The 27,321-nt window shown below is 38.2% G+C and overlaps 1 protein-coding gene across 2 annotated transcripts in view; it reads left to right on the forward strand.

Moving 5' to 3' along the window:
* PIBF1 (progesterone immunomodulatory binding factor 1) overlaps positions 1 to 27,321 on the forward strand; it is a 237,121-nt gene that overhangs the window by 191,369 nt on the left and 18,431 nt on the right. Inside the window, exons 16-17 of one of the 2 annotated variants that reach the window (XR_001896934.3) lie at positions 4,299 to 4,383; positions 5,406 to 5,488. Coding sequence is in view for 1 of the 2 variants with exons in the window: in XM_003913944.5 (XP_003913993.2) it covers positions 4,299 to 4,383 (85 nt within the window). In the remaining variant the exon portion in view is untranslated. The remainder of the gene's footprint in view (positions 1 to 4,298; positions 4,384 to 5,405; positions 5,489 to 27,321) is intronic. The other variant, XM_003913944.5, reaches the window with a different exon arrangement.

Consider the following 27,321-nt stretch of genomic DNA (forward strand, 5'->3'; position numbering starts at 1 on the left):
TATTTTAGTACATTCTGAACTGATAATTCACAGGTTATGAAATCTTATTCTTAATTGAAGCAACTACCTTCTAAAGTGAAAGGTTATTAATACTTTCAGTAGTTTAGTTATGACATTTGAGATGCTGCTATAGGGGTACCCTGGTTGCATGAATGAAATGCTGTGATGTAACAATGCCATTAAAAAGTCAGCTCGGCCAGTCATTCAGATATGGTAGGATAGATCACAGTTCTGTATACCCACATTCCTTCATCCCTACTCTAAGCAGATGGCATTTCAAATCCTGGAGTAGAATTATCCTGGGCTTTAAATACACATCAGGCTGGTTTCTGTCCTTATGGTAAATGTGTCTGTAAAATTAGATATTAATATGAACCTGAAGGGGTAGTTGTGAAAATTTAGGAACATATATAAAGCTTTGGCACATAGGAGAATCTCAGTAAATGTTACTTCCGTCCCCTTGTCTTTTATTTGAAATTTAAACATTAATGATGGCCCATCCAAAAGCATTATCAAGTTATTATGTTCCTTAGAAGACATAAACAGGAAAATTCCTATTCCTCTTTGCTAAGTGTTGAGGTTAGTTGTAAAAAATATTTACATCAATTTATGACTTTTAAATGTTTTTCTAATTCAATAAAAACTCTTTGAATAACTGAATAATTGTATACTTTTCTTAGAAAATTAAACAATACCACTATACCATACTTATCCCTTGAAAATGAACTATGTATACAATATATTCAATTTCTAGAAAGGCTAGAGTAAATATGCACTAAAATGAAATCATTATAAACACATTAAAAGCTAACATTTGAGATGTTACTATTAACTGCTTTAAATTCCCCTATTGTTAAAGTAATGCTTTATTCTAAAAGTAGTACTGATAACTTTCTTCCACCAAGTCACAAGAGACATTCTGCATAATACAGTTTGATCTCTACTTCAGAAAGGAAGGAAGCTTGGAAAGAGAATAATTAGCATAATTTTCTTTGCCTGTTGTCAGTTCTTAGTTTATTCTTAACTGGTAAAGAAAAGACTACATTGTCAACTTCTCTTACAAAGCTACCCAAGAGTATATTGATCCAGGAAGTTAAGGAACAATATATCAGGAATGTTTTCATATTGCAGGTGAAACAGAGCCATAAACATGAATTTCTAAGTAATAATTAACAGTGAATTGAACAATTATGGGTGTAATATACCATTCAAGATAGATGTGCTTATAAGGAGATTTGTTTTGTAGTTGTTTTATGAGTCATTCGTAGAAGCTTTGTACTTTCAAAGGTAAGTTTCCACTGTTATGAAATATGTCTTATGAAGACTAAAATTCTATTGAGTAAATACATACTAGAAGAAGAGTGAATATGATAATCATCATACTCAGTTTTAGAGACCCACATGTTGAAGGTTGTCTCCCTGTGGTCGAGTATATTATAAAGAAGACAAAATATATATCCAGATATTGTAATCACAGCAATATTGTCTGGGAAGTCCACATTGTTTGTAATAAACTCATGTCTTACAGGTACAACATGATTGTTCTGTAAGCCAGCTTATCCCCCCACCATTTATGCCATGTATATACGGTTGTTTTGCTATTTAATTATAGAATACTTTATTTTTGAAAAGTTAAACATGACAATATAAAAGCATTTGTAAAGAATTATCCAGTCAAAATCCTTTAATTACCTCGACATTCCATTCCGATTACACTACATTTTCTTTAGAAGAGCCTGTTGGTATTTGAGACAGAGAGTGAGTGTGTGTGTGTGTGTGTGTGTGTGCAGTGAATGTGAGTATATGCTTAAATACCATGGTTGTTAGTGTATAAGTTTACATGTATATGAACATAGACACATATGTGTTCCTTAAAAATTCCTAGTCCTATTTACTGGATATTTAAATTTGAAAAAATATTTTACCTTCAAAGTGATTCCAGCTAAAGATAGGTTAGAATTCTAGAGTTAGAGAAACAAGTGATCCTTGCCATGCTTTGGAGATTCTAGCAGAACATGGCACTCAGTTTCCTTTATACTGTTTTGTTCTTTTTCAACTCCTCAGCTCTTGTAGGATCTCTGGCGCCTAACTCTAAAAGTCAGTTTGTTTTTTCAGCTGAGCTGCTTACCTTTATTGACATTTAATTACTATTTTACTCTGATGCCTATTTTTTTATCTAAATTAGTAATGCTGTATAACATTTATATAGAGTTTTATGAGTTCAACACTTTATATAATCATTCACATAGCCCTTTGACATACATGAGTATTATGTTCCACTTTACAGATATAAAAACTGAGGTTCAGTGGGGTGGTATGTGTTATGCTTTGCACCATACATTTGAGTCTGAGTCAGTGGCACAGTTGGAAACAGAAGTCAGAATTGCGTCTAGTCCGTCTTCTCAGAGGACAAACTATGATGCTTCCTTCTCGATTACTTGGAAGGAGAAGAATATGGGCTTTCCCTCTTAAATCCTTCGAATTAGCAGTTGCTCCAGAATGCCTACTACTGTTTCTTGAATTAAAAAAAAAAAAAAAAAAGTCTGCCCAATATTATTCTAAAAATTAGTAACTTTCCTTTATTTATTTATGTTTTTTTAGAGAGAGCCTCACTCTGTCTCCCAGGCTGGAATACAGTGGAGAATCATAGCTCGCTGCAGCCTCGAACTCCTGGGCTCAAGCGATCCTCCTACCTCATCCTTTGATGTAGCTGGGACTAAAGGTGCATGTCTCCACACCTGGCTAACATTTTTTTTTTTAAGAGATGGAGTCTCTCTATGTTGCCCAGACTAGTCTCGAACTCCTGGACTCATGGACTCATGCAGTTCTCCAACCTGGACCTCCCAAAGTGCTAGGATTATAGGCATGAGCCAGTGTTCCCTGCCTCCATTTTCTTAAAGTAGAACTTAAGTAGAACTTTAAAAATGTTTTTACCTGCCAGGTGCAGTGGCTCACGCCTATAATCCTAGCACTTTGGGAGGCCGAGGTGGGTGGATCACGTGAGGTCAGGAATTCCAGATCAGCCTGACCAGCATGGTGAAACCCCATCTCTACTAAAAATACAAAAATTAGCCGGGCATGGTGGCACACACCTGTAGTCCCAGCCACTCAGGAGGCTGAGGCAGGAAAATCAGTTGAACCCAGGAGGCAGAGGTTGCAGTGAGCCGAGATCACGCCAGTGCACTCCAGCCTGGGCGACAGAGCAAGACTCCGTCTCAAAAAAAAAAAAAAAAAATGTTTTTTACCTATTTAAAACAATTCTTGTTAGTTTTACCCTCACAAATTTTTTCTTTTTTTTTATTGTAATCATTCATTAGATAATTGCCACCGTGCCCAGCCAGAAATTGAAAATTGAACTAATAATTTGGAGACGGACGTTCTCGCTCTGTCACCCAGGCTGGAGTGCAGTGGCCAGATCTCAGCTCACTGCAAGCTCTGCCTCCCGGGTTTACGCCATTCTCCTGCCTCAGCCTCCCGAGTAGCTGGGACTACAGGCGCCTGCCACCTCGCCCGGCTATACAAACGTTCTTTTTTCAAGTTTATCACAGACTAAATACCTGATTCACTTACTTAACTCAATTATATACCTGATAATTTAGTTTGTGGTAAATCATAAAATATTACTTTCAGTTTTAAGGATAAATGTTTTAATTTGACTTCTAGTATCTTGTGTTGTAATAGTTTGCTGACATATACTACTTCTTACCTTTTATGTGAGTTTCACTTTATCTTTGTACATTTTAGTAGTAAATAGTCATCTTTACAACATTAATTTTATGCCTATACTAGGCAGGAAAGCATTCTCAGACAACATGTCAGTTACATTGTCAAATGGATTCTTAAGAGAAGAAAAGCTGGGCGCAGTGATGTATGCCTGTAGTCCCGGATACTAGGAGGCTGAAGCAGGAAGATTGCTTGAGCCCAGGAGTTTGAGGCTGTAGTTCATTGTTACCATGTCTGTGAATAGCCACTGCACTCCAACCTGGGTAACATAGCAAGAGTCCATCTGTTAAAAAAAAAAAAAAAAAGAGAGAGAGAGAGAGAGAAAGAAAGAGAGAAAGAAAAGAGGAGAGGGAAGGAAGAAAAGAGAAAAGAAAGGAAAATAAAAGAAAAAATCTTCTGACAAAATAGGCCATTCATTAGGCCAAACATTTTAGTGGCTAGTCTGGAATATTTATGGATTATAAATTTATCTTTAATTCAAACCATCAGATTCGTGTTTATTCTTTTAATATTTGCCATTTATTAACTCTACACTAACATAATGACTTTTTAAAACTTGGGTTTTTTTTTTTCAGCAACTTAAATAAAGAAAAGTCAGCTTTACTACAGACGAAGAATCAAATGGCATTAGATTTAGAGCAACTTCTAAATCATCGTGAGGTATTTTTCCTATTTTGTTATAATTTTAATCATTTTAGGCTTTTTTAAAAACTGCTATCAGGTTAAAATTATTGGATCCCAGTTGTGCATGTTCATTAATGACTTACTTATGTCTCACTGTAATTTTGTCCTTTTTTATTCAACTTTTGATATACTTCTTAGAGTTAATTCTTATTCCTAGAATGCCCCTTCTTGTTTTGTTGATATCTGTCACTGAATTTCCCCATATTATTTAATAATAATCTGTTTTATCTTATTCTGCAACTAGACAGTAAATTTCCTTAGTGTGCCTCTTGTCTTCTTTATCAGTGTTGCCCAGTGCCTATAGTAGGTAGAGTATTTGTGTGGAGCTTTAAAGTTCATAAAATTATTTTCTTTTCTTCATTTGCTCCCCACCAAAATTCTTTTAGAGTAAATATAATTCCTATTGTATAGATGGAGAAATGAGTTTTAAGTGGCTTGCCCATGGCAGTTAGTAACTAAGAGATAAGTCCTGTTTTGTTTTGTTTTTTTCCTTTAAGTAAGGTTTATTGAGGTATAATCTACAAAGAATAAAATTCACCTTTTTTAGCAGACATGTCTGTGATTTTTGACAAATGCACACAGTTGCATCAGCACCACCACAATCAATATATAGAATAGTTCCATTACTCAAACAATTCCCTCATTACCCCTTTTTAGCTGACCCTTTTCCTCAATCCCCAGCCCTATCAACCACTGGTCTATTTTCCATACCTATTGTTTACCTTTTACAAAATGCTATAGAAGTGAAATTATCAGTATATAGCCTTTTGAGTCTGGCTTTTCTCAGTTATAATAATACATTTGCAATTCATCTATATTGTTGCAATATAGATGTATAATATATTGACCTCAAGTGATCCGCCTGCCTCAGCCTCCCAAAGTGCTGGGATTACAGGTGTGAGCCTGTATATACATCTATATTGGTCATATGTTTCCTTTTTATTGCTGAGTAATAAGCCATTACATGGATGTAACCCAGTTTGTTAATTCATTCACAGCTGATGGACATTTGAGTTGTTTCCATTTGAGGACATCTCCAAATAAAATAGCTGTAAACAATTATGTACACGTTTATATAAACGTAAGTTTCCATTTCTCTTGGGTAAACACCCAGGAACGTGATTACTGGGTTGTATGGCAGGTGTATGTTTAAGTTTATAAGAAACTGTCAAAATTTTCCAAAGTTACTGTATTTTTGCATTCCCCCTCTACGATGAATGCGAGTTCCATTTTTTCTGCATCCTCACGAACCATTGGTTTTTTAAATACAAATCCTATTTTCTACTGAACTGAACTATGACTACCTCATCTTAGCCATCTTTTTACCACTTTGTTATTCTAATAGAAAACGAAACTTTTTTTTTTTTTTTTTTTTTTTGAGGCAGTGTCTCACTCTGTCACCCAGGCTGGAGTGCAGTGGTGTGATCTCGGCTCACAGGAACCTCTGCCTTCCAGAGTTCAAGCGAATCTCTTGGCTTAGCCTCCTGAGTACCCGGGATTACAGGTGCATTCCACCATGCCGTCTAATTTTTGTGTTTTTAATAGAGACTGGGTTTCGACATGGTTGGCCAGGCTGATCTTAAACTCCTGACCTCAAGTGATCCACCTGCCTCAGCCTCCCAAAGTGCTGAGATTACAGGTATGAGCCACTGCGCCTGACCAGAAAACGAAACATTTAAAACATATCATTGGTTTACGAGTATCCTCATACTAGTTTGGGAGAGGTATACCACATGTTGGGAAGAAATTATTGGAAGAATATTGTTAAGAGAGGGAACTGGAAACTATTACTGGAAGTAGTTCCAAGGTATATATCCTAGAGATGGTGTCAGAAGAACTGGAGGATTGTCTGTATCTGAGAAATGGCATTGGAGTGAGTTTTCTTAAAGGTGTCTTCTATGTGATGGGTGAAAAGGATAAGTGTCCCTGGACTAGAGTGTAATTATAACATTTAGGTAGATAAGTCAATGTAACAACAGGTTACAGAGCTAGGAAAAGCTTCTCTGAAGATATTTATTCTTTCTTCTGAGTTCTGACATTCTAGACCTTATCCATCACTGCTACTATCACTTATGTCCTAGGATTCTGCTTTCAAGTAATTGTCTCTTCACTGTGGAAACCTGATTCATTCACTATGTGAAATTTTCAGAAGTGTTTTTGAAATTAAATACTTGAGAGTAGTAACTACAGATGACCAGCCATATCAACTACATTTTTTTAAAGCTAGATATTAATTTTTTTTTCAGAATGGCAGTTCTCATTTGATTTTAAGGGGATGTGCTACACTGAAAAATATATGAGGAGTTCCAACACTTGGAATCACATTACTTATGAGTCCAAATAAGGACCAAAAAAGTTTGCTTGGTGGATTGAGAAGAAAATATGCGTCAGCATGCAAATTAAATTCTAACAGAGCTGGGCACAATATCACACACCTGTTGTCCCAGGTAGTCTGGAGGCTAAGACTGGAGAATCACTTGAGCACAGGAGTTTGAGACTGTAGTGCACTCTTATCTCACCTGTGAATAACCACTGCATTCCAGCCTGAACAACGTAGAGCAACCCTATCTTTTAAAAAACAAAGAAAGAGAAACAGGGAGGGAGGGTGAGACGGAAGGAGAGGAAGAAGAAGGAGGAAGAAAGGAAGCGAGGGAAGGAGGGAGAAATTTAAACACTAGCAAGATGAAACTACTCATTAATTGCCTACTACTACATGTCATTACTGATATTTGCATGGATGCATATTTAGATAATTGTCAGTTTTTTATGTATTTGACAGTATATCTTTATTTTGGCAATGATATTTTAATAATTTAACATTGTATAGCTTTTGATGATACCAAACATCTAAAAGCAACTTTTTTTGTTTTAAAGCAAAGTAAAAATTAAAGCTTAGTAAAAACAAATCTGATGTTATTAATCATTTTCTAAGAAACCATTTACTACCAACTTACATCATATATGCACATGCAAAGGCCTCTGCAAATTGCTTATATGGAAATAAAACAGCTGGTGTGACCCCCTAGAGATGCTTAGCCATTCACTTGAACATTAACCTGATGAAACAAAGGGTCCATAGGATTGATTTATTCACTTGATTGTTCGGAGGATCATGTCCTCATAATAGTCAATAGATAACTGTTGGATAAGAATAATTCTGATATTTTTTTGAAAATGAAAATCAGAGCTGGGACTAGGGTGAGGCAAGCAAGGCATCTAGGACATATGATGTAAGGAGGTGCCTACTCTCAGAGTGGGCAAAGAGCATGGATGGCCCCTGGGAGCCACTGCCTCTACCTAAGGCCACTAGCTTGCCTCACCCTGGTCAAGACCCTGGGAAAATTATCTGATACCAGTCATGGTTTTAATCAGTTAAATTTGGGCAGTGTAAATGAGTGATTCGAAAAGAGACCAAATGAACCTTTTCAAGTTTCTTATTTTCTTTTTTGCATGGGACAGCTCTTGCTCTAACGTTGTTTCGTTTTGTTTTGTTTTGAGATGGAGTCTTGCTCTGTCACCCAGGCTGGAGTGCAGTGGCACTATCTCAGCTCACTGCAACCTCCACATCCCTGGTTCAAGCAATTCCCCTGCCTCAGCCCCCCAGGTAGCGGGGATTAACAGGCACACGCCACCACGCCTGGCTAATTTTTTTGTATTTTTAGTAGAGATGGGTTTTCACCATGTTGGCTAGACTGGTCTCCAACTCCTAACCTCAGGCAATCTGCCTGCCTCAGCCTCCCAAAGTGCTGGGATTACAGGCATGAGCCACTGCACCCAGCCTAGCTCTAACTTTTTTTAGCAGTGTCACTTAGTTCTGAGTAGGCTGTATGTGTTCATGTAATATGAAGTAAGATCACCAGTTCATTTACATAATTCCAAAATATGTATTAAACAGAAAAAACAAGTAGGACAATTCTAGGTTGACAATTCAAAAACATTTGGGGCATGACCACAGAGAGTTTTTATTTCCTATATTAGTGTTAGCTCAAATATATTAGCTTAAAAGTATCTTCTCTCATATTAAGAGTTAGGATGTGGTGTGACAGTTTCCAGGAATGTGTATTGATATCTTACAATTGTGTATTTCTTGAACTATGAGTGGTATATTTGGTGGTTTTTAGTCTTAACTTTCTTTGAGAGAAAATATATTAGACTACTAATTTCAGAATGATATAATGTGAAGAGCAGGTGGGTATAGAGAGAAATAGGATATTTTAGGTTGACTTTTCATACTACAAAGCTCAACTGGGTTGGGTAAATGGTTAAAGGATTTACACAACAAATACTAACTTTAAAATGTGCATAAATTGAATTGAGAGCCTATACCTGCCCACACTTCTCCATTCTAAATTCTCCAGGTTTTGTCCCTATATTCAGTAAAATGTTCATAAAGCAGAGGAGAAAGGGCAAAATATCTCTCCTCACAGAATTTCTTTTATTAAAGAACAATTTAATGTCATGTCTTCTGCTTTTGTAGAAGATCAAAACAAAGTGTGATCTCTCTTGGTTTTGTAAAACTATTTAAGGCAGTCTACTAAGTACATCCACATAAATGACATAATCTAATCTTTACTACAGTCCACTGATAAATATCATTATCCTCATTGTTAGAGATGAAACTGATGCTGATAAGAGTTAAATAACTCGACTGTGATTACATAGTCAAAACTAAAAGTAATTCATTTTTTTCCCCGAAACAAAACTAATGTTCTTTTTCCTTAGTCTCATTTAGACAGAAAAAAAACTCATGATGAATTATTGCTTATATTCCAGGAAAATTTTTTCCTCTGGGCGTGAAGTTATATTCCTCTTTCTTGTTTTCATAAAATGAAAACTTTGTAATTTAATGTGTTTCCTTTTTGTCTTCATTGCCAGAAAACAGAGCTGAATATCTTGTACCAGGTGTTATAATCTTTTTTTTCCTCTTTCGCTTTTGAAACCTCAGAATAACTTTATCTGTTTCCTTCAGGTGGGTTGTAATCTATCTTACTCTAAAATGTCTTCACTTGTACTCAGATTAAGACCTCTTAGGTGTAAATAAAATATAAACCTTAAATAATTAGATATTAAAAAGAGGTAAACAGAAAAGATAAACTGATAGGATCTTACTTTTAGATAACAGTAGCAGGACTTCAAATAAACCATTCATTTTGAAAAGATTTCGAGTATGAGAAATGTGATTTCAGGCCCAATGCAGTGGTTCACACTTGTAATCCCAGCACTCAAAAAGGCCAAGGTGGGAGGAACGCTTGAGGCTAGGTGTTCAAGACCAGCCTGGACAACCTAGCAAGACCCCATCTTCACAAAAAAATCAGAATTTAGCTGGGCATGGTGGTGCACGTCTGTGTTCCCAGCTACTAGGGAAGTTGAAGCAGAGAGATAGCTTGAGCCCAGGAGGTTAAGGCTGCAGTGAATTATAATCACATCACGGCCCTCCAGCTTGAGTGACAGCAAGACTGTCTTTAAAAAAAAAAAAGAAAGAAATGTGACTCCTTAAAATGGCTTCTAGCTTGAGCTTATCACTCGGTAGTCTTCATTAATTGCATTTAGTTTTCATCTGTTTTTATCCATTCATCTTTGCCTTAATGAAACAAGATTTACTGATTACCTTTGGAAATTCTAATTCTGCTTTTCTTTGTGTATATTTTATCCATGTGTCCTTAGAATATAAGCTTTTGAGAGTAAGAAAAGCATCCTTCATCAGCCAAATGCCTAATAGAATACTGAGTTCAGTTGTAAGAAGCCCTTTTCTCATGGCTCTTGGAGCTGTATAAGGGCAGTGGGAAGAACACCATTTAGGAAGCTATTCCAGTATTTCAGTGAGTGATGGTGGTGTCTTGAACTAGATTGGTGATGATGAGGTAAAACAAAAATAGACCGATTTGAAAGCTTTTTAAGAAGCATAATCACAGGGCTTGGTGATTGAGTACATTAGGGACTGATTAAGAGAGGACGAATGAGAATTGATGCCTAGGTTTTTGGCTTGTGTCTTTAGTGGTGCTACAAAGAACCTAGAAGAAAGAATTTGGGGAAGAAAAGTTTAAGAAAATATCTAAGTGGATATATACACTAGAGAGTTGGAAACGTAGGTTCTTGTGCCCAAGAAAGAGAATTCATCTGGTGATAGAAATTTGAAGGTCACAACATAAAGATGTTACTTTACATAGAAATAGAGAAAATGAACCAGTGAGACTATATAGAGTGAGAACAGAAGAAGACTTGTGACAGAATCGTGATAACTACCAGCATTTAAGGGAAGGGCATAGGAAAAAGTGCTTACACAAAGAAGAGTGAAGAGTGACCAGCATCAGTGAGGAGCATCAGGAAGAGAGTAGAGTCCCTAAAGCCCAGGGAGAAGCATTCATAACAGAGCCATTGTCCGCAGTGACATGTGCTCTCAAGAGGTCAGGCCAAAGAAAGATTTTTTAAAAAGAGTGATTTGGATTTAATAGGACGCTAAAGGGCTGGGCATGGTGGCTCATGCCTGTAATCCCAGCACTTGGGGAGGCTGAGGCAGGCAGATCACTTGAGCTCAGGAGTTCAAGACCAGCCTGGCCAACATGGCAATACCCCATCTCTACAAAAGATACATAAATTAGCCAGGCTTGAGGGCATGCACCTGTAGTCCCGGCTACTTGGGAGGCTGAGGTGGGAAGATCTGGGAGAATTGCTTGAGCCCAGGAGGTGGAGGTTGCAGTGAGCCAAGATTGTACCACTGCACTCCAGGTAGAGTCAGAGCCCTGTCCAAAAAAAAAAAAAGAAGAAGATGCTAAAGCAGTTCCAGTGGAGCTGGAGCTAAAAAGCAGATTGCCATGAAAAATAGGCAGTCCTTAGAATATTTGAAGAAGAAACGATAGGACAATTGAGGAAGGGGCATGAGATCAAGAGCTTTTACTAGGCCAAGCACAGTGGCTCACGCCTGTAATCCCAACACTTTGGGAGACAGAGGTGGGTGGATCCCTTAAGGCCAGGAGTTCGAGACCAACCTGGCCAACATGGTAAAACCCCATCTGTACTAAAAACAAAAAAATTCACCGGGCGTGGTGGCAGAAGCCTGTAGTCCCCGCTACTCGGGAGCCTGCACCAGGAGAATCACTTGAACCCAGGAGGTGGAGGTTGCAGTGAACTGTGATCATGCCACTATACTCCATCTTGGGTGACAGAGCAAGACTCTGTCTCAAAAAAAAAAAAAAAAAAAAAAAAAAAAAAAAAAGCTTTTGCCTCTCAAAGCTAGAGATTACCCAATTTAAATAGTGACAGGAAGAAGCAAAATAGAGACATTAAAAGTACAAAAAAGAAAGGGATAATCAGTTGAACAAAAGTGATAGGAAAGGAGGAGATTCATAGCAAAGTCATGGGAATCAACTTTAGACCACCAGTGTTACCTTTTCCATTTTGAAGAGTAGAAAAAAGAATTATGTGAAAACAGAAGTAAGTTTATAGGTTTAGTGGTATTTACTCATCTATCATTTGAGACTGGGCACGGTGGCTCCTACCTGTACCCAGCACTTAGGAAGGCCAAGACAGGCAGATCGCTTGAGCTCAAGAGTTCAAGACCAGCCTGGGCAACATGGTGAAACTGTCTCTACAAAAAATATGAAAATTAGCCAGGCGTAGTGGTACACATCCCAGCTACTTAGGAAGCTGAGGTGAGAGCATTGCTTGCACCTGAGAGGTTGAGGCTTTAGTGAGTGGTGATCGCACCACTATAGTCCAGGCTGGGTAACAGACTAGACCCTATCTAAAAAAACACTAAAAAGAAAAAAAATTATCTGTCCTTTGAAGCCCTCCCTAACTCAGGGAAGAAAAATACACCCTTTTCTACCTCATTCCTATAACTTTTTAAATATTTCTGTTAATGTTCATATTATGCATCTGTCTTACCCATTAGATTGACAAATTCCTTTTTGTGTCTTAGCCTTTAGCACAATATTTAGCAGATAATAAGTACTCATTCAAATGTTTGTTAAACTAATGGTTTTTCTCAATCTTCAATAATATAAAGCTGTCAAATAGAAAGCTTTAGAAACTGTCATCAAAAAATAAGTGTCACTCTGATACTGATACTATTTTAGCTGAAGAAAGCACAGAAGCTCTCCTGTATCCAAGAACAGTTTTAGAGATCTATCTGAAAGTAGGCCATAGGAAGTCATATCCGAAAGGTTTGTCTGCAGTAGAGCTACTTCCTAAAACCTTGGAGATGGTAGTTATAGGCACAGCAACCTCTATGGTTATCACACTTATATAGAGTAATATATATTTGTAGAATATAAAACATCTGTTTTGGCTGGGCAGGGTAGCTCAGGCCTCTGATCCCATCACTTTGGGAGGCCAAGGTAGGAGGATTACTTGAGTCTAGGAATTTGAGACCAGCCTGGGCAACATAGCAAGACCCCTAGCATGGTGGCACAAACCTGTAGACCCAGCTACTTGGTTGGCTGTTGTGGGAGGATCCTTTAAGCCCAGGAAGTCAAGGCTGCAGTGAGTCATTATTGCACCACTGCACTCCAGCCTGGGCAACAGAGTGAGACTGTATCAAAGAAAAAAGAAAAATTTGTTTCTGAGACCTGGGATGTCTTCTACCCTCTCATTGCAGTGGTTTTGCCAATAACATCTCTCAGGGCCCACAGTCATTTCAGTTAGTATTTAACCAGAATTAATCAACCACTCCTTACTAAGTACTTAGAATGTGCAAGGCCCCATACTTACCTGAATGTTAGACTAATTCTTATTATCCTGGATAACTTTCTTCTTACAGCAGTATATGTCACATAATGAAAAGAAAACAAACCCTGCAGTTAGCCAGGTTTCTTGAAAGTGAAATGACAGTATAATTATCATTCTCTTATGGTATGTTTATGTTCCCGGATTCTAACTCATATGTTCTTTGCGATTTCTCGGAAGATTTCAGGGACATTTCAGCATCCCAAGTGCCCCTTAGGCAATCTACTTCATAAGAAGTTCCAACAAATTGCATTTTTCTTTATGTGTGTCACTCTTTTGGTTCATACTTAACTGCTTTGAAATTTTCTTAAGAGTATCTTTTTACATGTTTTTCTTACGTACCTATGTAGTTAAATTTTAGAGTCAGCATGCTTAAAAAAAGAAAAAAAAACTACTGAGTGGGTAAATTAATTTTTCTTTAATTGAAAATATGCTTCTTTCTCAGATTCATACATACATTTCTTATCATAGTGGTGCTCTTCAAGTTAAATTGTTTTTGATTTGTTGGATATAAATAAGTATTTTAAAGAAAGATAATTATTATAGTGAAAACCAAAAACACACATGTATGATACAAGTCATATTTTCCCTATAAAGTTTTAGAAAGCTTTTTTTCCATGTGAGGATGTGTGAATTCAGGTCTGAGGAAATTTAGGTAATAAAATGTTGCAAAAAATACTGCAAATGTTGAATTTACACACATACTTTATGTATGATAAAGCTAAAGCTATTGTATTGACACTAAGAATATATCTTGAATTTTTATAATATTTTTCTATCAAACTCTAAAATGCTTTCAGATGAATTATGTTATACTGCCCTACTTAGGAACCAGTTACAAATTGCTTTCAAATAAGTGTATCTGGGATTAAGGAATCAGAGAAAGGAAAAGTTTTAAATTAGTCTTCTCTGTTGAAAATTGGCCTTTTGTTTTCTAGTATTCAAGAGGGAATTAGGCTTTTTACCCAAAATACATAATTTTCAGTAAATAATAAGTTTGTTTAATAATGATATATTACCTTGTAGTTTTTTATATTCATTTATTTTATTTAAGCCTCACAACAACTCAGTCTCACACCCATTTCACAGAGGCAGCAGCTGAATCACAGTTGTTCATTCTGTAAAATGTTAATTCTCCTCAGTTTTGAGTTGTGTAAAAGACATTTGAATTTCTTTTAGACTGTGCTCTCTGGACCATTATGTTTATATAGACTTGTATAGAACCTAATAGAACTATGTCAAAATTGTTTTGGTTTTTGTAAGTATTTTGATTTCTTCTTTAATCTTTTCATTATCTTCTTTTAAATTATAAATATCTTTGTTGTATACTACAAGTGAAGTTCAGTCTTGTGTGACCCAATATATTAGTAGCTCATCATAAAAATATTTTATCTGTGCATATATACCCTTTTAACATTTTATATCACATTTTCACATCTATTATGTAACATATAGACCTAGCATTTTTTAGATTTTTTTTTTTTTAAGAATGAAATGTGTATTTTCCCACTGCATTTTAGAAGCTTGTGATATGTTTTCTGTTAAATTATAAGTACATTTCTCTGACCTTTTTTTATCAGTAAGGAACAAATAAATGACTTCTCTTGCTATCATTTCTAACCCTGTGCTTGTATGACTGTCTTAGAATAGTAGCAGCTTATAACAAACCAAACAATTCCGAGACGTAAGGAGACACACACAAAAAAAAAAACTACAAAACTGTAAAATAAATCTCTGAAAATATTTGGTGGCCAGGAGACAATATTAACAATTATATGAGATAATTATAGTCATAATTTTGTTAGATACCATATTGGCAATATCTTGCTGTAAACTTAGTCACTGATCCCATATCAAGGAGCTGACACTAAGAGAAGGCTGGAATACAGCATGGAGAAGGTACAGGCACTGGAGTGAGTCATACTCTGAAAATGAGTGCTCTAAGTGGAGGATAGGGTTTAAAGTCTGAAGTTGATGCTGAAAATCAACGAGAATATGAATCAAAACCCATCAGATAATACTGAAATAGTAAAGGCCAGGGTCCAGCACAGTGGCTCACACCTATAATCCCAGCACTTTGGGAGGCTGAGGCAGGAGGAGCCCAGGAGTTGTATACTAGCGTGGTCAACATAATGAGACTCCGTCTCTATTAAAAAAATTTTTTTAATAAATAATTAGCCAAATGTGGTAGCTCGTGCCTATAGTCCCAGCTTCATGGGAGGCTGAGGTGGAAGGATCGCTTCAGCCCGGGAGTTCAAGGGTGTAGTGAGCTGTGCTTGTACCACTGCACTCCAGCCTGGGCAAGAGTGAGACCCTATCTCAAAAACAAAAACGAAAAAAAAATTTTAATAAAAAGGTTAAGGCCAGAAACTAGACAGCAACCAGATGACTACTGTTAATAGAAGGGAAAGCAATTGCACTTGGTCACAAAGCCAGGCATCAAGAGAACATGAATGTCAGAAAGCAGAGCAGGCCAAGTAGTGAGAAGTCCAGGGTAATCAGTAATGAGATGCGCAAAAGGGTCTGAGCAAACCAATCAGAACAGAATCAAGGTTCCCACACTCCTGTTTTAAGTCAACAATAGCAGTAGATTTTAATTCAGGAACCTACTTCAGTATGTTAATAATAGCTTCTCTCTGGATCACTGTTGAGAATTACCCTAAGATCATATCCATGATTGTGCAAGAATGTTTCAGGTAATTAGTTATGTCCCGGAAGCTGTAACAGCCCACTTGTCTCTCATTTGCTATCATTCGTGTAAAAGCATGAGCTCTCACTAAGCCTTCAGTCATAGACAGGGTATAGCTCCAAAAATGTTTCTGTCATCTTAAATGTATTAGAATAAGAAGTAGATAAACCTGCTCTGCTCTAGTCAGTACTTCTTTCTTTCTTCCGTTCTAGGCCCAAAAATTTTCAATGTAAGGAAAACAGGATGATGAAAGAATTCTTTTCAGTCATAAGAGAGATGAATGAAACTGGGGATGTTTAGAGAAGATAAGACTTAGTGACAGATAAGAAATTCAAAGTAGGCACGTAAAACAAGCAGTAAGAGACTTGTTATACATGTCTCCAAAGTCCAGAATTAAACCGCAGGCTAGATGCTATGAGGAGACACATCCTGTTTTGTTGTTCTACTCTTTTTTTTTTTTAAATGGGAGTGTTTTGGTTTTATAGTTGAGTAAGGAAAACCTAGATTAATAACTAATTTGTCTTCATTTTTAAAGCCTGGGCTAGGTGGCCATAGAGTCAGAGGGGATTTCTTAATTGTATAGAGAGACTGGGTTAAATAACTTGAAGATCTCTTCCAAATCTGAAATTTTGTGTGTCACAGACCTTAATAGAAGGCATCTGCATTATTGTATAATGATAGCTTTGACCCCAGAAAGACCTTATGTAATTTGAATGCTGTTTCACTTCTTAGTAGCTAAATGAACATGGTTAATTTTCTTGAGCCTTCTTTTTATTATTTATTTTTATTTAGAATTTTTTTTCCTTTTTTTTTTTTTTTTTTTTGAGAAGGGGTCTTGCTGTGTTGCCCAGGCTGGTCTCAAACTCATGGACTCAAGCAATCCACCTGCCTTGGCCTCCCAAAGTGCTGGGATTATAGGCGTGAGCTACCACACCCGGCCTTCTTGAGTTTTTTTGTTTGTTTTTTGAGTCAGAGTCTCGCTCTATCGCCAGGCTGGAGCACAGTGGTGCGATCTCAGCTCACTGCAACCTCCGCCTCCCGGGTTCATGTGATTCTCCTGCCTCAGCCTCCCAAGTAGCTGGGACTACAGGCACCCGCCACCACGCCTAGCTAATTATTTTTAGTAGAGATGGGGTTTCACCATGTTGGCCAGGATGGTCTCAATCTCTTGACCTCATGATCCGCCCGCCTCTGCCTCCCAAAGTGCTGGGATTACAGGCGTGAGCCACCGTGCCCAGCCCTTCTTGAGTCTTTGAAGCCTCAGTTTCTTCTCTTCAAAATTAAAGTAATATCAAAATTAAAGTAATATTTACTTCTTGGTATTTGAGGGTGAGTTAAATTATTATAATGTAAGATACTCAGCACAAAGCCTGGTACATTGTAGATACTCAGTGAACATTCACTTCTGTCCCCTCTCTTCCTCCCTCCAGACCTAAAATTTGTATATACTTCTTTTGAGGCAAAGAGACAATCCCAGGGTGATGTTACCCTATAAGTGGAAGCAAGTAGTTAGGGAGATGGAGAGGCTGTAGATAACAGCAGTTTGCAGTTGCAGATGTTAATACTCTTCTACAATTTGCCGTACAAAATCTGTTTTGTCCTTTATTTGGAGTATAGTGGTATTGCATTCAAAGTAACTTTTAAAAAAATACATTAAATTTGCTTTAATAGTAGTTTAAAATTCTTGTTGAGCACTTAGAGTATAGAATGGATGATTTTGAATTAAAGTTATATTTTCTTTTAAACTATTTTTAATTGTGTTAAATAGGATAATGATATTTTGCTATTTTAAAAAATATTTATCTGTTAAGAATTCCCACTGAAGTATTTACAAGTGAAATTATCCGAGGCCAGGCACGGTAGTTCACACCTCTAATCCCAGCATTTTGGGAGGCTGAGGCAGGCAGATTGCTTGAGGTCAGGAGTTCAAGACCAACCTGGCCAACATGGTGAAACCCTGTCTCCACTAAAAATACAAAAAGTAACCAGAAGTGGTGGCACACCCTTGTAATCCCAGCTACTCGGGAGGCTGAGGCAGGAGAATCGCTGGAACCCAGGAGGGGAAGGTTGCACTGAGCGGAGATCATGCCACTGCACTCCAGCCTGGGTGACAGAGTGAGTCTCCATCTCAAAAAAAAAAAAAAAGAAAAGAAAAAGAAAAATTATCTGAGATCTAGAATATGTGTACGTATATATCGGGGGAAAATCTGGTAAGGAAATAGATAAAACAGTGTTGACAAAACATCATGGTAGTTCCTCAAACAATTAAACATAGAGTTACATATAACCCAGCAGCTCTACAGCCAGGTATGTACACAAATGAAATTAAAACGTATCCACACAAAAATTTACACACAAAACTTTTCACTGTTTCAAAATGTGTCAGTGTGGCCGGGCACTGTGGCTCAAGCCTGTAATCCCAGCACTTTGGGAGGCCGAGACGGGCGGATCACGAGGTCAGGAGATCGAGACCATCCTGGCCAACACGGTGAAACCCCGTCTCTACTAAAAAATACAAAAAACTAGCTGGGCGCGGTGGCGGGCACCTGTAGTCCCAGCTACTCGGGAGGCTGAGGCAGGAGAATGGCGTGAACCCGGGAGGCGGAGCTTGCAGTGAGCTGAGATCCGGCCACTGCACTCCAGCCTGGGCGACAGAGCGAGACTCCGTCTCAAAAAAAAAAAAGAAAACAAAATGTGTCAGTGTTTATGAGTGCAACATTATTCATAGTAACCAAAAAGTGGAAATAACCCAAATGTCCTTCAGCTGATGAGTAAACAAAACTTGGTATATTCATGCAGTGGAATATGATTTTGCCATAGAAGGAAGGAAGGATAGATGTTACAACATGGATGAACTTTAAAAACATTATACTAAGTGAAAGAAGCCAGTCACAAAGAAAAAACAGACAGTATATGATTCCATTCATGTGAACTGTCTAGAACTGGGAATTCTACAAGGACAAAAAGTAGATTGATTAGTGACAGCTTAGGGCTAGAGTGGTGGGGGCATGGCATGATAGAAGCATATAGTTAAAGCAATCAGAGTTTCTTGGGTTTTGGTTTGGTTTGGTTTTGGTTTTTTTGAGATGATGGAAATGTTTTAAAATTGTGGTAATTGTTGCATGTGTCCGTGAGTATACTAAAAACTATTGAATTATACACTTCAAATGGATTAACCGTGTGGTATGTGAATTATATCTCAGGAACACTATTTTAGAAAAGAAAATATTGACAAAATGTTGATCATTGAAGTTGAGCAGTGGAAACGGGACTCAGTATTCTGTCCCCTCCATTTTTGTGTCATTGAAAATGTCCATCATAAAATGCTTTATTAAAAAAATACGCAGCCAAGCACAGTGGCTTATGCCTGTAATCCCAGCACTTTGGGAGGCTGATACAGGTGGATCACTTGGGGTCAAGAGTTCAAAATCAGCCTGGCCAACATGGTGAAACCTCGTGTACACTAAAAATATAAAAATTAGCTGGGCGTGGTGGCACACACCTGTAGTCCCAGCTACTGTAGAGGCTGAGGCAGGAGAATCATTTGAACCCAGGAGACAGAGGTTGCAGTGAGCAGAGATTGCACCACTGCATTCCAGCCTGGGCAACCAAGCAAGACTACATCTCAAAAAAAAAAAAAAAAAAAAGGGCCAGGCGCAGTAGCTTACACCTGTAATCACAGCACTTTGGGAGGCCAAGGCAGGTGGATCACCTGAGACCAGGAGTTCGAACCAGCCTGGCCAACATGGTGAAACCCTGTCTACTAAAAATACGAAAATTAGCCAGGCGTGGTGGCGTGCACCTGTAGTCCCAGCTACTCAGGAGGCTGAGGCAGGAGAATCGCTTGAACCTGGGAGGCAGAGGTTGCAGTGAGCCAAGATCGTGCCACTACACTCCAGCCTGAGTGACAGACCGAGACTCCACCTCAAAAAAAAGAAAATAAAATTTTAAAAACCCTTTTAAATGAAGTTTAAAGCCGGGCACAGTGGCTCACACCTGTAATACCAGCACTTTGGAAGGCCAGGGTGGGTGGATCACCCAAGGTCAAGAGTTTGAGACCAGCCTGGCCAACATGGTAAAACCCCATCTGTACTGAAAACACAAAAATTAGCCGGGCGTGGTGGCACATGTCTGTAATCCCAGCGACTCAGGAGACTGAGGCAGGAGAATCGTTTGAACCTGGGAGATGGAGGTTGCAGTGAGCCAAGATCATGCCACTGCACTCCAGCCTGAGCAACAGAGCAAGACTCCGTCTCAAATAAATAAATAAATAAATAAATAAATAAATAAATAAATATATAATATCCAAAATATATATGTATTTGGTTTAAAACAAGGCTGGTTTTACCTTGTGTTACTTCAAGAGAGATGCACAGAGTTATATGCCTTACTAGTCACGATGCATTTTTATTCCTATATAAAAGCATTTCCATTTAACCTCCAGTGGAGCACATAGCTTGCATTATGCTTGTCAAAGTTATTTTCATCCAGAAATGCTATCTATGTGTCCCCTTGCCTACATCTTTGCAGAGTTTACAACTTTCAGCAATTTATTGGCATCAACTATGCAGTACTGTTAAGCAGCTGCTGTACAGCTAAGCTGTTTTAATATGCTACCACTTATGCAAATAGTTAAATATCCAAGATACATGCTTTTGGATTCAAAAGAACAGTGTATCTCTCTCATAGAGATTGTTTATGCAATCATCATCATCATCATCTGGAAATTTCACAAGAACGTTCTTGGCCTTAACTCTTCAGTTTGAAAAGTAATTATTACACTGCAACATAGTTTTTGATATTTAGTTTTCTTTTAGTTTTATTTCAAGTTTCAATTGTATAATCAGATGCAGTTCTTCATTTGTTAATGTTAATGAATAGTTCGTTCATTCATATAGTAATGGTAATTTTATTATGTATTTGATATACTAGAATTACAACATGTACTGTTAATTTTCTGAAAGTTAGTATAAAAGCATATCAGATTTTATCAGACTACATTATAGAATAGTATTGAAATGTTTCAGCTGGCCAGATTTGGTAGCTCACGCCTGTAATCCCAGCACTTTGGGAGGCTGAGGCAGGTGGATTACTTGAGTCCAGGAATTCAAGACCAGCCTGGGCGACGACCCCCATCTCAATTTTTTTTTTCTTTTCTTTGAGACGGAGTCTCACTCTGTCACCCAGGATGGAGTGCAGTGGCACAATCTCGGCTCACTGCAACCTCTGCCTCCCGGGTTCACGCCATTCTCCTGCCTCAGCCTCCCGAATAGCTGGGACTACAGGTGCCCGCCATCTCGCCAGGCTGATTTTTTGTATTTTTGGTAGAGAGGGGGTTTCACCATGTTAGCCAGGATGGTCTCGATTTCCTGACCTCGTGATCCACCCGCCTCAGCCTCCCAAAGTGCTGGGATTACAGGCATCAGCCACCGCGTCCAGCCCCCCATCTCAATTTTTTTAAAACTGTCTCAGCTGGGCACAATGGCTCACACTTTTAATCCCAGAGCTTTAGTAAGGCCTAGACGGGAAAATAGCTTAAGCTCGGGAGTTCGAGGCTGCAGTGAGCTACAATTGCACCACTGCAGTCCAGCCTGGGCACCAGAGTGAGACCCTCTCTCAATCAATCAATCAATGTCTTAAACAAGTGGTAAAAGGAAAAGAGGATTGAGGCAAGGCACTTTTACAGTTTTTGAATTTTACAATGAACAAGTAATATTTCTATAAATTTAAAACAGAATTTTAAAAATATTTTGAAGATAACTTTCTAAATTAATGAAGCACCTGCCAGGCATAGGCTAGAATTGCCAGAATGAAACAAGGCTCTAGATTAGAACACTGCATTTTGTCATTTTGAGAAGGGAGCTTACTTTCTGCCTGAGAACCTTTGGGTAAATCCTGCTACACAAATGATCGCATCCATGTACACAGAGATTGTACTCAACAGTGTCATTAAGATGAATAGCCCCACTTTGGGAGGCCGAGGCAGGCAGATGACTTGAAATCACAAGTTTGAGACCAGCCTACGCAACATGGTGAAACCCCATCTCCACAAAAATAAAAAATAAATTAGCCAGGCATGGTGGCGCATGCCTGTAGTTCCAGCTGCTAAGGAGGCTGAGATGGGAGGATTGCTTGAGACTGGGAGGCAGAGGTTGCGGTAAGCTGAAATCGCACCATTGCACTCCAGCCTGGGTGATAGAGCCAGACTTTGTCTCAGGAAAAAAAAAAGCCATACAGCAGAGAGAAAACATGTGACCTGGTCCTTTATTCATAAATGGGATCACACAACCAAAAACTATCAGAAACTGGAGAAAAAGCATAGAAGGAAAAAAATAGCAATAAACATAAACTGACCCCCCTTTCCCAGAGGGAAAAACAAATTCTGGATCAGAAAAGAACTTCCAAATTATTATAATTAATTTATTCAGAAATATTTGGAAAAGTAGTATTTCCGTAATATAAAAATCAGTGGGCCAGATACAGTGGCTCACACCTGTAATCCCCACATTTTGAGAGGCCAAGGCAAGTGGATTGCTTGAGTTCAGCCTGGGCAACATGGCAAAACCCCGTTTCTACAAAAAAAAAATACAAAAATAATTAGCCGGTCATGGTTGGTGCATGCCTGTAGTCCCAGCTACTCAGGAGGCTAAAGTGGGAGGATCACTTGAGCCCAGGAGGCAGAGGTTGCTGTGAGCCAAGATTGTGCCACTGCACTCCAGCCTGGGCAACAGAGCAAAACCTGTCTCCAAAAAATAAAAATAAAAAAAGTTGGTGATATTTTGAAAAATCATGAAAATCAAAATCATGAAATAAAGTATAAGTAAAAATGCCAATAGAGGGATATAGGAAAAGTTAAGAAACCCTCCAAAAACTTAGAAAAGGGTAAAAAGATGGAAAGCCAAAGGACATAGAAGATTCTCTCAAGAAAGAAATTACCTACAAGGAAATAAAGAATCAGTATGGCATCAGAGTTTTCAGAAATTTGATTTTAGAAGACAGAGCAGTAATACCATGAAAGTACAACACTTCTTTTACAGCACCAGCGCCCTCTCAGAACATTAATAAATTGTATGCCATCAAATAACAAACAGAATGAGGGAGGAAGGAGTTCAAGACTAGCCTGGGTAACAAAGTCTCTACAGAAAGTTAAAAAGTTAGCTGGGGACAGTGGCAGGTGCCTGTGGTGCCAGCGGCTCAGAAGGCTGAAGCAGTAGGATCCCTTGAGCCCTGGAGTGAAGGCACTGCAGTGAGCCATATTTGCGCCTGAGCAACAGAGCAAGACCCTGTCTCAACAAAAAGAAAGAAAGGGAGGTAGAAGCCAGAGGCGGAGAAGGGAGAGAAAGAGAGGGAAGTGCAAGAAATAATGGAACTTGCCAAAGTGTACAATAAAAAGAAATTTCAGTCTTAAAAGCAGTCAGTACAGAATTGATCTCAGCAAACAACACGATTAAGAGGCTAGATAATATTAGGTAATAAGGAAAAAGGCATACATTGTTTCTATCAATGAGAAAACAAAAGGGCAGAAACTCTGAAAAGAGGAGAAAAAAAATATTTGTTAGAAAGTTGAAGTACAAATAGGAACCTAAATCAATGGCATGACTTTTGAGCAGTAGAGTATAAGAAAAAGAATCCAGTCGAACTTAGTACTTAAAACATTCTGCTTTGAGCATCACAGTTTCCTTTTCTGTAGTCACATTCTCTGCAGTAAGCAATATTTACAAATAATGAGACGATGCTACAAATAAACCCACAGACCAATCAGAAAAATGATAATTATAGAAGAGGAAAGTAGAATCAAAAGGTAGGGGAATGAGATGCCAAACTCAAATGCAAACAATGAGAGCGGAATCTGAAATAGGAGATGAAGCCAATGCCCAGAAGCCAGACACAGGATAAGAACCAAACCAAGTTAGAAGCAAAGCAGAGAGCTTCAAACTGATTTCATCTTACCAAAGGATTTCTCTTCATAGTAACAAAAATGTTTTCTAATTATTGCTCGTTATGTTTGTTTATTTCCTGTTTGCTTTGTCAGTTTGTGAATTGGGATCTCATGAATAATGATCATTTCATTGTTAATAGTAACATCAATTAGGATAGGACAATTTACGTCAAAAAAGGTCAGTGTAAGACATATTCAAATATTTTCATGGCTATGAACACTTAATATAATAAAGAAGTTATTGCGGCCAGGTGCAGTGGCCCACACCTATAATCCCAGCATTTTGGGAGGCCAAGGTGGGTGGATCATGAGGTCAGGAGTTCAAGACCAGCCTGGCCAAGATGGTGAAACCCCATCTCTACTAAAAATACAAAAAATTAGCCGGGCGTGGTAGTGGGCACCTGTAATCCCAGCTACTCAGGAGACTGAAGCAGAGAATTGCTTAAACCCGGGAGGCAGAGGTTGCAGTGAGCCGAGATCACACCACTACACTCCAACCTGGGCGACAGAACGAGACTCCATCTCAAAAAAAAAAAAAAAAAAGTTCTTTCTAATTTTTCCCTTTAGCATGATCCCACGCCTATCTCCAGTAATATAGCCAGAAAAATGCCTCAGTCATTAAAGAGTAAAACACTAAAATAGTGTGGCATGGGTGCATAAATAGACAGACCGTGGAAACAGAGTTTTAAAGTCCATGAATAAATAATATACTTATGGCAGTTTAGCACCTTATTTGGCATTCAGTACCTGATGTTGTTATAGGAGAGCCATCTTGAGGGGACAGTTGTTGGATTCATGTTTCACCATAAGCCAAAATAAACTTTAAACAGATCAAAGATCTATATGTTTGAGAAAGAAAAGAGGTCGGGTGCGGTGGCTCATGCCTGTAATCCCAGCACTTTGGGAGGCCGAGGCGGGTGGATCATGAGGTCAGGCATTCAAGACCAGCCTGGCCAAGATGGTGAAACCCCGTCTCAATTAAAAAGACAAAAATTAGCCGGGCAGGGTGATAGGCACTTGTAATCCCAGCTACTCTGGAGGCTGAGGCAGAGAGTTGCTTGAACCCGGGAAGCAGAGGTTGCAGTGAGCTGAGATCTTGCCACTGCACTCCAGCTGGGGCAACAGATTGAGACTCCATCTCAAGAAAAAGAAAAGAAAAGAAAAACCATAAAAGTAACTTAAGAAAATATAGGAAGAAAACGTGGAGAAGACCATAGAAGAAAAGATTGACATATTCTGCTACATCACAATCAAATGTTCTTCATAACAAAAAAAAGGGGAAGGGAATCATAAACAAAGTCAAGTAAGAGATAAGCTGGAAAAATTGACACTCATATTAAAGACAAAGGGCTAATTTCCCTAACATATAAAGAGCTCCTTGAAAGGTATAAGAAAATGACCACTCAGTAGAAAAATGGGCCAAAGTGATCAACTGGAAAAAAAAAAACTGCTTAACTTCGCTGTAGAAGGAATGCAAAATAAACATACCCAAACACTTACCAGACTGGCAAAAATCCTAAAAGGTAACAGAAGCTTACATTTTATCAATTATAAAACTAAAGCTCATTGAATTAAATTAGGCAGCCTAAGTTTAACCAATAATAGTGTCAAGAATAGATGTGTCATTTGCTAATAGCTTCGTACTAAAATAGTACCACTACATGTGCTTGGCCAGGTGCAGTGGCTCATGTCTATAATCCCAGCACTTTGGGAGGCCAAGACTGGAGAATCACTTGAGGCCAGGAGTGAGAGACCAGCCTGAACAACATAGTAAGACCTCATCTCTACCAAAAATTTAAAAATTAGCTGGGTGTGGTGGCATGCGCCTGTAGTCCTAGCTACTCAGGAGGCTGAAGCAGTACGATAGCTTGAATGAACTGTAATCACACCATAGCACTCTAGCATGGACATCAGAGCAAGACCCTGTCTCTAAAAAAAAGAAATTAAAGTGGGATTTTCTTTGTTCAAATTTACCATAGATATAAATTGGATCATTATGTAAGCCAAACGTAATAAAATTGAAAATGTGTTCTAAATGTTATTTTGGTACCCACTGTAGCTGTGTTACCCTAATGAGAATTTTACAGAATTTTGCTGCTTTTAAAGTGTTCTTTGCCTAGATTTCAGAAACTGCTAATATTTTTTGTATAGTCACTTTAACAAAAGTGGTACTGTGACAACACCCCAAACTGGGGTGATCTTAGGTAAAGCAAAGATGTGAATTTCCCTTCTAATCTCCTAACCAACATCAGGGATGGTTTGTTTACTGTAACTGCTTCTATACCAACAACAGAGGGAAGCCAAAGAGAAACAGAATTATGGCCTCCTCTAGGACACTTGGGGGCCAAAACCCTCTGCTTACCACACTCTGGATTCCTTCCTTTTCTCCCTCCTCACCTGGCCCTTCCTCCCTGCCTCCCCCAACAAGTATGAGAGACTAAACTCCCCTTTACCTTATTTATCTGTAGAATACTGCTAGATTGTTTTGGAGGGGATTTTTGCTGTTATTTTATCTTCATGCCAAAGATACAAAAGTTATGGCTAATAAAGAGATGTTCTTTCAGATAGAAAGTTTTTCTTTTCATAGGCTTTCCCTTCTACTTATCTTGGTAAGTAGAATAGGAGCTGAAATCTACCATAACACCATACCCATCTGACATCAAATCAATAATTATATACTTCACCGTAGGGGAGCATATAAATGAAACAACATAATCTAGAAAGCAAAAAGAGCCCCCAAATGGCCCAAATAATCATATATCAGATTGGCAATGTCTGCAGGTATAGGCATTCTCATGTACATTGGCCAAGCCAGGCCCACTACTACAGAAGGGAGAAAGGATTCTGGCACCGTTTCTTCTGACACCTGTCGTGGCCCTAAAATCTATTAAGGTTATATGGCTTAAACTCAGCAACACTGCTTTAAGATACTCACTCAAGTTAGATGGTTCTAAATAGAACTAATGACAGCCAGAGGAGAAAAGCCTGTAGGAACTTGCTCCAACACAGAGCTGGTGTCTATAAACAGATTAGTAGAAGAGAGCAGAACATGGTTCTATCACCATAACTTTTGTGTTTTGACATGAAGATACAATAAAATAAGAGGAAAAAATTACCTGTTACATAGCCTACCACTGTTCTGTTCTGATAAATAAAGGTAAAGGAGAGTTTAGCCTGCCATCTCTCCATTTACTTGTATATGATGTATCAATTTAGTAATTAATCATAAATACCCACTAACTAGTGTTATGTACTAAAGATTTGTCTATGGATATGAAAGACAGATACACTTGGGAGAAAGAACGGGTGAAAATTTTGATCTCTTCAGAAAGTTCATCACAATTAATGCTTAGTTCAAAGGGCAGCTGCAACCAACCCCACTTATCATTTGTAAAAGGATAAGGGATAATACAACTAAAGAAATCCTGAATCTGTATTAAACTTAGTGTTCAACTGCTGACTAGTAGCCAAGATTGGATTCTTTTTCTCTACCATCTTTATATAAGACTTCAAAGGAAATGGGACAGTTTAAAAGAAAGAAGAGAACAAGTTAAATGCTTAA

Source organism: Papio anubis, chromosome 15 (assembly GCF_008728515.1).
Source record: "Papio anubis isolate 15944 chromosome 15, Panubis1.0, whole genome shotgun sequence".
In the NCBI taxonomy this organism is placed as follows: domain Eukaryota; kingdom Metazoa; phylum Chordata; class Mammalia; order Primates; family Cercopithecidae; genus Papio; species Papio anubis.